General features: G+C 40.8%; 1 protein-coding gene across 5 annotated transcripts in view; it reads left to right on the forward strand.

The window, feature by feature from the left end:
• The window catches only part of TPO (thyroid peroxidase), a 114,310-nt gene that overhangs the window by 82,920 nt on the left and 19,117 nt on the right, over positions 1 to 12,273 (forward strand). For 3 of the 5 annotated variants that reach the window (XM_081856919.1, XM_081856918.1, XM_081856917.1), the window contains exons 12-15: positions 814 to 1,022; positions 1,788 to 1,958; positions 4,995 to 5,126; positions 10,355 to 10,454. In XM_081856919.1, coding sequence (XP_081713045.1) covers positions 814 to 1,022; positions 1,788 to 1,958; positions 4,995 to 5,126; positions 10,355 to 10,454 — 612 coding nt within the window. The remainder of the gene's footprint in view (positions 1 to 813; positions 1,023 to 1,787; positions 1,959 to 4,994; positions 5,127 to 10,354; positions 10,455 to 12,273) is intronic. The other 2 variants (XM_081856920.1, XM_081856921.1) reach the window with 1 other exon arrangement.

A 12,273-nucleotide genomic window follows, 5' to 3' on the forward strand; every position in this document is an offset into this window, starting at 1 on the left:
AATACGCAGTAACAGCAGCAAGAATACTTCTGGCGCAAAGATAGAAGCAGGAAGAAATTCCAAGAGTGGAAGAATGGAGAATGAAACTGACTGAATATGCAGAGTTGGATAAACTGACTGGGAAGATTCGTTATCAGAAAGACCAAAAGTTTATTGAGGACTGGGGGAGATTTACAGAGTATCTGAAAGGCATATGTGATGTACAGACAACGCTTGTTGGTTTTGAAGAGTCTCTGTGAAAAATTAAGAAATATTGTAAAAAAAGAAGTAAGTGAAAGCTAGAGGAATGGCTAAAGGCAATAGCAAGTTTAGAAATGCTTTAACAATAGAAACTTTAACGAAAGATTGGCAGAGAAATTGAGGGAAGTCAAAAATTGATGACTGTGTGATAGAGTAGATTGTACAAAAATGTTTGAAAAATGAATAAAAATTTTTAAAAAAAAAAAAAAAAGAAAAGAAATTCATTTGGCCCAGTTCTCCAATCTGTTAAGGTCATCTTGAATCCCAATTCTTGCTTCTGCAGCATTATCTGCCTCTCCCAGTTCAGTGTCATCTGTAAATTTGATGAGCTAATTTGAGGATGGCAGCTAACACACTTGTCTTTGCTGTCCCTCATGCAATTCTAATCACACAGGGGATTAGAATACCTGAAAAGGATATTTATTAAACTGGATTTGGTAAAAAAACAAACTTTGAAACAGGATTGCCAATTGTTTCAGAAGTTTGATATCTAGGTGGGGCCAAGTGGTGGAACATAATACACTGTGGCCTATGCTCCTGTCTTACAACATTTTTGGTCTTGTTTCTACATAGATTTTGGTGGGAAAACGACAATGTTTTCACTGAAGATCAAAGGCGAGAACTCATAAAATATTCCTTATCCAGATTAATCTGTGATACCACGGGTCTCACTGAAGTGCCCCTTGATGCCTTCATACTTGGGAAATTTCCTAAAGATTTTGAGTCTTGTGAAAATATACCCAGCATTCATTTAGGAGCTTGGCAGGAGACGTTTCACCCAGGTAATTCTAAAAATGGTTCAAAGTTTATTAAATTTGTGAGGTCCATGCCTTTACACAAAATACCATAAAACATTATTAAAAAGATAAACAGTAAAATTATAAAAATAAGCTAAAATTCATGCCATGGGCATTTGATTTAAATACCTCAGGGGGGATCATATCCTCACCAGGAGCTTTGCCATTTTTTAATGTTTTAATTAGCTGTAGGCACTCTGATTCCATAACAGGTTCCCAACTAGCTAGATGATCATTCTTCAATGGGAGGGACGGACTCGAATTAGCAGTATTTGAGGGTGTGTATAGCTGGGAAAAGTGTTGAAACCACACTTCAGATGAAATATTGTTGTTTACAATTTTTCCTTTGGATGAGACTCCCTGTGCTATTATTGGCATGGCATGAATTCTAAAAATGAATATCCTCTCTTTTGTCAAATATTTGGAATGTTTAGAAATGAGGAACGTGCTGGAGGTTTTGACAGCTGGGATGAAGTGGTCTGAGTATCTTCTTGCTACCAGGCAAAGCTGTGTTTCATTCCTTTGCATTTGGCAAAAGGAATGAAAGGGTATGAGAGGGTACAATAGCCCAGACTCTGCATTCATCATTTGAGGCCTTTGAACAGGGATAGAAAAGCTGCAGCTCTCCAAATTATAATGATAGTAATCTTATTATTTCTACCCCATCCTACAGCAGTATATGCAGTTTTGACTGATGTACACTAATGTATTATGTTTACTTTTTAAAAAATGTTGTGTTTTTGCTTCTAGAGTTGAATTGTGGTTTCCCAACAAGAGTGGAACATGGTGACTTTGTCCATTGTTCAGAGGCAGGGAAACTCATTGTTACCTACTCATGCCACCAAGGATATGAGCTATTAGGAGAAGAACAATTGTCCTGTATACAGGGGAAATGGAATTTGAAAGCACCGGTCTGCCAAGGTGCCTATGGTTTTTAAGTTTTGTCTGCTATCTTCTAGCAAGAATGGCATTGCCACATTGGAATGTTTAAACATGAATAATTTTAGAGGGCTGAATAAACTTGGATCCTGTAGTCTATTGTGAAAATTCATTTATCTTCTGAGGTCACTCTTGATGCTGCCATCAATAAATTTCTTTTTCAGCTTACTTACAGTTTCTAGCTGCAGAGCCTGAGAATTCACACGTTCCAGGGCTTACTGAGACAAAAACGTGAAACAAATTGCAAAGAGATTTGAAAAGATATAAGCGTACTCTTCTTTCTTCGCTTTACTCTGATCTCACAAATCATCTTTGGTCCCTTATTTTAAGAAGACGTGATCGTCCCCACAAACCATTACTCTGCTCCATATATTTGTGAGTTAAGCAACAGACTGAGCCAAGTCTCCCAGAATGCAACTAAAACATAACCCAAACTGGGCAGCTTGCCTGACCACGCTCCTTCTTGCTCTCAGTGTAAAGGAATACAGATCAAAAGGAAGCAATAGGATTCACAGAATCATAGGATGCTTTAATGCCCATGGAGGGCCTGTGTGCATTTTGAAAAACTAAAAAGCTTGTAGGATTTAATTAGCAGCAGGCATTAACAGGGTTTAGCCAGGATACCCATATCCATATCCAAGTTTTTTGCCTGAGAAATAAAATAAGACTGCATCTGATCAGCTCGTTCTCTCCTACGGGAAGAAAAAGCTTTCTGCTGCTAGCACCTTTTTCAAACATACATTGCTGCATTTTTATTTGGTTGCACCAAAAATATAGAACAAAATGCATTGAGGTATGCCCAGGGATGTGGGGGTTCTTTCCGCAAAGAAACACCCCCCCCCCAACTATAATATTATTTGTCTCTTCATTGCCACAGTTGGGGAAACAAACAAAAAAAAAGTAGTGCTCAAATTGAAGAGTATATGCTTCCAGGTGGTCAGATATTTTACTACACCAGTATTTTGGGGGCAGGGGCACTTGTCCCACAATTAGGCAGAGTGAGGAGGCCATCCCAGGTGACTGATCCTTGGGTGGGGAAGCTGTTGCAGTGAAATGTTGGACGACACGGCTGTTAGCTATTTGTGATTTTTTTAAAAAAGAAGCCTTACGCAAGACTTGAAATTCATTTCTCTCCCTTGAGCCCAAGAGAGGGTTTAGTCCCTTTTGTTTTCAAAACTTCTTCCTAGCAGCGCATAGGTTATTAATCCATAGCTTGCCTTTTCTCACAAACTCCTCCAGACAGCATCTGCTTGAAGTCACCACTCAATGTTCATAATCAAAGAATCAACCAAGAAAATAACCAACCAACTGCCAGCGCCCTAATTTCCCCAATACCATTTATTCTTTGTGAAATACATTTATAACTCAAATACAATATAAATACTAACAACCGCTGCCTGTGCCCTGTGGCTTGCACCGCACCTGCTCTTTCAGATGTGGCAGGAAATTATTTCCTATTGCCAGTGCAATCCAAAGGCCAATCCAATTGACTTCGGTACATGGACAAGGAAAGGACATGATCAAGTCTGGTTTGGGAACTGTGAAGGAGATAGAATGCCTTAAAATGTGAGCTGAACAAATTTTCCCCTATCTTTAACACTAGGAAGGCCCAGAAAGAGAGATTGTCTTCTTCTTTGAGTTACTATCATGATCCCCTCCTTCACATTATAAAAACTATTAGCACAGATGGTTTCCTACTGGATCCAGTAAATCAAGCACCACAGGCACTCAATCCCCCTTCCAATGCCTTGAAAGTGAAGAACTGCATGAGTTCATTTCAATGCATTGCATCAATTTAAGACTTCGCTCTCACTTACATTACATTTCTACAAGTCACCGTACGTAACATTTCCCAGCATGTCTGTGCACATGCATATTCAACCTTCATTAAGGGGGAGGAAAGCATCAGGAGAGAGAGAGAAATTTAACAAGCTCATACTGAGGAAGACATTACAACAGGTGAATTCATTTGCATGCAGGAGCTACAGTTGGTACTCAGTTAGGCCCGCTTATCAACATTGCTTGGAAGAGACAGTGATTCAGATAATGGTACACTTGAAATGAAATAGGGATAGGGAATTGTAACTCTCTCTTTTAGTCACATCCTGTGAGTCCCCTGAATTTTTCCCACCTAGTTGCGAAGCAAAGAAAGAGATGGATTATAATAATATTTTGTCCCCTAGCAGATTAATATTCTGGCAACAAGCTGAATGGAAAAACTTGCGCGAACCAGTCGTTTATTCTCCAATAGGTGGTTAATATGTTAAACTATGTACGGCAGGCTATGGAAACAAGCAGTAGAATGGGAAGTGCACTAAGTCAAAAGAAAAACACAATCCTAGGCTGCTTGCATGGCTGTTAGTTCAGTTAGCTCTTCCTTTGCTCCATGTGTGTTTATACAATGTACTGCACACACAGGGCTCAGCTAGGACTCAGCCAGAATGGTGAAGAAAATGTGATTTATATGCGTTCTATGTGCAATATAACATTGTGCCATTTGGTGGTGACATGGAGCCCCGTTTTTCTCTACCTGTTTTCCCTGTTTAAGTTTACAACACTTTAAACTGAAACACTTCTTTCATGTGTCTAGATCCAGCCACAGTGAAGCAAATTATGAATAAATTAATAAAAAAGTATCTGGTTGAACAAATCTTGTTGTTTTTTTTCAAATGCTTTACAACAGCAGCTCCCAAACCCTTTTAGGCTTGACGGCCCCTTTGAAATGTAAGAAACTCAAGAACTCAGTTTCCCCTACCTAAGAAAGAGGCAAAACACCCAAAAAAAGGAGGTTTGATTTCTGTTCTGGAAAAATAAGCAAACAACAGCAGTTTCTAATACTGTTTCTATTTCCATCAGAACTCTCTTGGTGCTAGTGCAGACTGCCCATGCATATCTGGGTTTATTAAGCCAGAATTAATAGCTTATCTTTTTGTGCAAATGCAGCATATTTTAGGATCCGCCTTCTAGAAATACACTTTGAGTTTATAACTTTGTTTTAACTTTTGTGTTTCTCTTTAGACATCAACGAATGTGAAAATAAAACCAATCCCCCATGCCACTCCTCTGCTCAATGTGTCAATACCCAAGGCTCATTCCAGTGTCTTTGCACAGATCCCTATGAACTGGCAGAAGATGGGAAATCATGCAAAGGTGAGGTGACTGCACTGCTTTGCTGGTTAAAACTTAGCAACATAAAACAATGAGGCAATCTCAAAGTCATTCTCTGTCATTCACACATGCTGTAGTCATTTATGTGAGAACCACTGTAATTATCTTCCGCTGTTTCATACTTATCAACACTGAATGATCACAGCAGACTTCTAAATGTAAGGGTCACTGTAAAGAACACAAACCAGCCACTGTGGTAGGGGAGAGGGAGAGAGAGAGAGAGAGAGAGAGAGAGAGAGAGAGAGAGAGAGACTGGCTTAAATCTGCTTCCTGGTTAAGTAGAAGTAAGAACTCAGGTGTTGAGAGTCCAAGGAGGCAGTCTTTGCAGTTTTGGATAGTGTAACAAAGGCAGGAGTGCCAATAAAATATTGGAGGGGCCAAAGTGAGCCCTACCCCACATAATTGATTACATGACACGGCACCACACCCATGTCCATTAACTTGGGGGCCCTCAAATATTTTTTGGGGTGAAGGGACCTCGGCCACTAGGAGTTGGCTCCTATGAACAAAGGTGTGGGAAAACATGTCTGACGTTTTCTTCTTCTGAACAACAGCAGCAGCAGTAACTCTCACTGGTGGGATTAGATAAACTTCCTCATTCCCTTTTATGTCATGTACGTATGGTAATTCCAGGACTTGTGCTACCATATGAAATTCAGTATAATCCTTGGATAGTTAATAACAATTTTTGAACCAGCGGGTGGCCCGCACAGCCAGGCTGCATTTATGTTCCTTTACATGCCATAAATCCTTTTGTGCTTGATTAAATGCCTCAGTCTTAGCTTTTTCAATCAGTAAACAGCTAGTTATTTATTTAGTTTTACACTAAAAGGGAAAGGGTTTAGGCCCAGGCAGTTATTATGGTTCCAAACTGAAGTTAAAGAAGTTTGGGTGTCTGATAAACATAACTGCCATGCCCATTAGAGGTCTCTGAAAAGAACTGTCTGCCTACAAGATCTGGCCCACAGAGAGCTGGTGTGTGGAGCAGTACTCCTGAGGTTCTCTTCAAAGAAAGAGTGTCAAAAGTTATTTCCTTGAGAGAAGGATTTGTAATAATTTGGAAAATCAATAAACATAATTGTCAGGGAGGGAGACTTAGGGTGGCAATGCAGAATCCTCAGGCCAGAGGAGCACTGACACCCCACCCCAGGCATGTCTTCTGGAAGTGCTTCTGAGGCTGACCCTACATGCTCTCCCTCTTCCGCTTCAGAGTCCTTATTCTCATTTCTTGAAGTGAAGGACTCTGGCTCCAGGGTTATGGCAGGCCTTAGGTTTGAATTCTAAGCAGGCATTTATAAGAAAGGTCACAGGGATCAAGCTGTATTCAACATGTCTGTCTGAGCTGCATTCATCCTGGTGGGCCACAAGCTAGGCAGGTCTGCATCCTAAGCAGATAAGTCAAGTTCACCAGCCTTTCTCTCCAAGTAAGCTTGGGGATTCGTCGGCAGTTGCCATAATAAAAATACAGAACTGTGAAGGCAGTCTGGATGAGATAACTAAAGCAAACCTTGAGCTGCCTGTGATTTCTCTTGTTAGCCCAGAAGAGCATCCCAAGTTGCAAATGATTGGTACGGTAGTGTTGTAGAGCAATTGAAAAAAGATTAGTGTGAATTACATTATTCCAGCAACTTCAGACTTCTAACTAAAGTGCTCTTAACATCTGTAAGAGGTCTAATAATATTTTATGCTGCGCACTCATTCAACCTCCATTCATACTTGGAACATGCCAGGATGTCTTAAATTATTCTTATTTATTACACTTGAATGCTGCTTTCTCCAACGCAGGGCAACTGACATTGGTATCTTCCCATCACAACTACCCTTGTGAAGTAGGTCTGAGATTGTCCAAAGCTATCTAACAAAGCTTTATGTCCAAATGAGTTTAGAAGCCAGTACTATTTGGTCCACATCTAACATTAAGACCACTACTGCAGACTGTCCCTCATGCTAGGATTTTTTTGTTAATCATTCTGAAACTGACAGTTCTGACTAAGGCATACTGTATCTTAGTTTTGTTGCAACCCAGTTTGCCCTAAGAGGAATGCTTTACCTCACAGACCTCTTCCTGGAGTCCTGTTCCAAATTAAATGGAAAGTGTGGAAGCTGGAGTAGATGGGAGGCTACTGCAAACCTATGAAGTTTGTTGTCTGAAGGCAACAACACTACTCATCTGTCAAAAATAAGCCTATTGTTGTACATAAAATGTGAAGTAGAAATCCTTGGGTCTTTTTGGTGTCTTGTTTCTTTTGTCCTTGGTTTGAAGCACGATAGTTGCTTTTTCCATTAAGTTGTTAAAAACCTTTTGATGGCACTGTTTTAATTATTCCTTACTTCATTTGTCTAATATGCCTAATAACCATTCAACCTGTAACAGATAGCTTGCAGTTTTGTTCCTCAGATGACTCTGTTCCTAACACTTGTTTGGGTATTAATCTTCTTAATCGTCTTCTTCTAGGGAGGGAAAAACCTCTTGATTGAATTTTGCTTTGCTTTTAATTATTGTTATATGCATACATAATACCAGCACTTTTGCATGGGTATTTTCATTTACAATATAGACTGTTCATTTCACTGATCTTTGAAAGAATCTTTATAGGCCAACAAGCAGGGCCCTGCATCAGAATGTTGCAGTGTATTCCTGGCAAACCTAAGGCCGAGGGGTTGTTTAACCAAGGATCTCCACACCTAAACAAGGCAGAAATTATTCTCAGCTTTGGCAATGGTGAGGACAGGAACAGAAGTGTGACTTTGAGGGCAGCCCACACTTGCCCTGTACATGTGAATAATGTATGGCCATCAGCTTGGATGGCTTTAAAAGAGGACTGGACACATTCATGGATGACAAGGCTATCAACGACATCTTGCCTTTTAATACCAGTTGCTGTGGTCACAAGTGGGCAGAGTGCTGTTGCCAGTGCGGTGTAGTGGTTAAGAGCGGTAGTCTTGTAATCTGGTGAACTGGGTTCGCATCCACGCTCCTTCACATGCAGCTGCTGGGTGACCTTGGGCTAGTCACACTACTTTGAAGTCTCTCAGCCCCACTCACCTCACAGAGTGTTTGTTGTGGGGGAGGAAAGGAAAGGAGAATGTTAGCTGCTTTGAGACTCCTTCGGGTAGTGATAAAGCGGGATATCAAATCCCTACTACTACTACTACTACTACTACTCTCCTCCTCCTCCTCCTCCTCCTCCTCCTCATGCCCTGCTTGCAGGCATCTGGTCAGCCACTGTGAAAACAGGATGTTGGACTAGATGGGCCATTGACCTGATTCAGGAGGCTGATCTTAAGTTCCTATGAAGGGAGCTGCAATCTTTCAACATTCGTTGTCATTGAGTTCTTATGTTTTAGAGTTCCCCCTCCACCCTTAGTTCTTTTCCTTGCAATTTTTCTGCACGCATGCATATACCTCTGGGTCACCCTAAGTATGCTGATTCCTTTGCTGTTCTGGCTACATAAGCACATGGATGGTCAGACTTGGGTCACTATTAGAAGGAATGATTTCCTCAAGGTGCACCAACATAAAAAAACACCCTGCTTCTGTGATGTTTGGTCCCACTCTGTACCCATAATATGCAGTACCATTATTGGACTAGTCATGTGACCTGCCCACCTCCTGTGGCTCCTATGCAGTGGTCAGGGCCAGCCCAATATATTTTGCTACATGAGATGAAGACTAGGGATGGTGCCCTTTCCCATTCCGTGCACAGAAGCCAACTGGATTGGCAATTAGATTATACTTCAACATTGGCAATGGGACAGCACAATCCATTGCACCTGAAAGACCAGTTGAACTTAGGAGGTGCAGGGCAGACTACATGTAACTGTGTGCTCCCAACATTTCACTGCCCAGCTTCCTCACCTGGAGTGACCCTGTCACTTTGCCTAATGGTAGGGCTGGTCCCCATACTGGTGTAGTAGAAGATCTGACCCCTGGAAACGTGTGTTTTCCAAGGGTCCTTGGTTTCTAGTACCTGTCCCTGGTATGTCATTGTCTCCTTTTTATCTTTTGTAGAAATCTTGGGAATATAAGCAGTGTAATTATTCTGGTTTCAGACACTCTTGTGGGTTTCTGGAAATGATATTGGAATAGAAGGATGGGCCTGAATGCAATTTGACTCTAGTGCACATGTGCAGACAAAATGGACACACAGAGCCAATGCTTTACTTCCAACCGCAACTGTCTATGCAGAAAAGTAGCTGAAGTGCTCAATTTAATGGACATGGCAGAGGTGAAGTCTACAAATAAGAGTGTGAGAGTGAGTGAGTGAGTGAGTGAGTGAGTGAGTGAGTGTGTAGTCCTCAGGCAATGATCCTTGCCATGTGAATAGGAGTATTACAAGTACAAGCCAATGTACTTGATGATGGAACTTGTACAATGTACTTGATGATGGAAGTTGCTTCCACATCATTGTCAAATTGACAACATCAACTGGTCTTTAGTTGTCAAAAAGTTAGCAAGCAAGATATGAGATTGATCTGTTATTGTCCTGTGGTTTGACCTGCAAATTAAATCCACATATTAGGCTTCTTTGGGAGGAAAGGTAAAATATAAATGTAATAAAATAAGTATTTTCACCCATTCACTACTCTCCTCCCACACCCTAGCAAGGCAGACCAATAGCTTAGCTGAGACCCTGCATAGAGAGAGGAGCAATAGAACATTTTTTACAGACAATAGCTACAAGAAACACTCTCAGTCTCAGTCATATAACTCTGTATTTGATCTTTATATTAGTTATTGAAATATGAAAAGAAAATCTCATTTGCAGGAGGAGTGATACACTTTGCAAGTGAATTCCATTGCTTGTGGGGGGTTGTCTTTCAATTTTCAAGACATTAAATATTCTGGTGTCAAATATAGATAGCCTTTGAAAAGATTATATACATTTTATAGAAAGAAAGAAAGAAAGACTAGCATTGTTGCATGGTGCAGAGTGAAGGAAGGAGAGACCTTCAGCATGCATAAGTTGGAAATCATATACACTGCAGATAGGAAAGTTCTGTAGCTTGCCACCAGCCATTACTACCTAAATCCAAAATAGTGCTCACAGCCCTCTCACTGCCAAAACAGTATTGAGTTTCCATTGGTAACAGTGGCAGAGGAGAATTATGAGTTGTGTGATGACAGCAGACCTCTGAAGTCTCATTGGCAGCATAAAACTACCTATCCGCCTAGTTAAGAAGTATAATTTAACATTTCATTGTTTCAGATTCTGGAAGGCTTTCCAAGCGTTCTCTAGTCTCCATCATTTTAGGTGTAATTGTGTTCAGTTGTTTGGCAGTATCAAGCTGGTTTGTGATTTGCCGGTGGTAAGTATCAACTGCTTATGGCCTTTCTACCTAGTTGGGCTTTCCCCCACCTCCTTCCTTCATAGAATTTTTCATAAAACGTTCTTTCTGCCTAACGATCAAAGTCCTTTTTGTACAACATGGAGGGCAGAAGAATGAACATGCATAGGAGATGGACCTAGGATCCCATTCAAGTAAAGATGTCCCAATGTTTGAACAGATGTGTGAACCTTTGACCTAGTTGTATCATCAAATGAACAAGTATAGGCTGAAGGCAAAGCTTGCCACTACAATGCTCTCTTCTCCACCTGCTGTTCATAATCTCCACAAATGTAGTCTGAAAAGGGCTTCTATTTTAGGTGATGTTTAGGTGATGTATGTATATAGCTCAAGATTTTATACATAACAGTGCTATTTTTCTAGAAAAAGAGGTACCAGCCAGAAATGTTTTAAAACTTAGACTAAAACACTTTGAACAAGGTTGGCTGATATCTTGTGCTTTGTTATTTTAAAATTAAATCAATGCACTTGCTATTTCATGGACAGTAGAAATGTTTGGCCAAGATAAGAAAAAGAGGAGACATAAAATGTGTACCCAAATACCAATAGCTTTCGAGAGAAGATTTTGCATGCTTGCTGCTGTTTTCTGTACTCGTACTGCAAGTACACCCATTTACGGAATTAAGGCTCTGGACTACTTTCAACCCCCCTGCCTTATCCAAAGTTAGACAAATGTTGAAAAGTAAGAGCATGTATCCTGCCTTCACTTAAACCTGCCCATCAACAAGGGTAGCCGATACAGTACCCTCCATATGCTGTGGACTACAATTCTCAATAGCTGCAAATAATACAAGGATCAGAAATGATGAGAGTTGTGATCCAAAACATATGGAAGGTACCACATTGTTGTTGTTGTTTAGTTGTTTAGTCGTGTCCGACTCTTCGTGACCCCATGGACCAGAGAACGCCAGGCACTCCTGTCCTCCACTGCCTCCCGCAGTTTGGTCAGACTCATGCTGGTAACCTCGAAAACACTATCCAACCATCTCGTCCTCTGTCGTCCCCTTCTCCTTGTGCCCTCCATCTTTCCCAACATCAGGGTCTTTTCCAGGGAGTCTTCTCTTCTCATGAGGTGGCCAAAGTATTGGAGCCTCAGCTTCAGGATCTGTCCTTCCAGTGAGCACTCAGGGCTGATTTCCTTAAGAATGGATACGTTTGATCTTCTTGCAGTCCATGGGACTCTCAAGAGTCTCCTCCAGCACCATAATTCAAAAGCATCAATTCTTCGGCGATCAGCCTTCTTTATGGTCCAGCTCTTACTTCCATACATCACTACTGGGAAAACCATGGCTTTAACTATACGGACCTTTGTTGGCAAGGTGATGTCTCTGCTTTTTAAGACGCTGTCTAGGTTTGCCATCGCCTTTCTCCCAAGGAGCAGGCGTCTTTTAATTTCATGGCTGCTGTCACCATCTGCAGTGATCATGGAGCCCAAGAAAGTAAAATCTCTCACTGCCTCCATTTCTTCCTCTTCTATTTGCCAAGAGGTGATGGGCCCAGTGGCCATGATCTTCATTTTTTTTATGTTGAGCTTCAAACCATATTTTGCACTCTCCTCTTTCACCCTCATTAAAAGGTTATTTAACTATCCAGATTGAACTGGATAGAACTGACTAATTAAAGCAGTAAAATAAGTGATGCCTGGAGTTATCCGGAATTTTGGACTCGTGCGGAGCTTGATGTATGGGTACCCTCAACAAAATTTAAAATTTGGCTGTATAATTTGGAACTAATGTGATTTGAATAATGTGATGTGATTGGCCTGTTAATAAAAATTATT

This window comes from Podarcis erhardii (genome assembly GCF_964252035.2).
Source record: "Podarcis erhardii genome assembly, chromosome: 3".
Taxonomy (NCBI): Eukaryota; Metazoa; Chordata; class Lepidosauria; order Squamata; family Lacertidae; genus Podarcis; species Podarcis erhardii.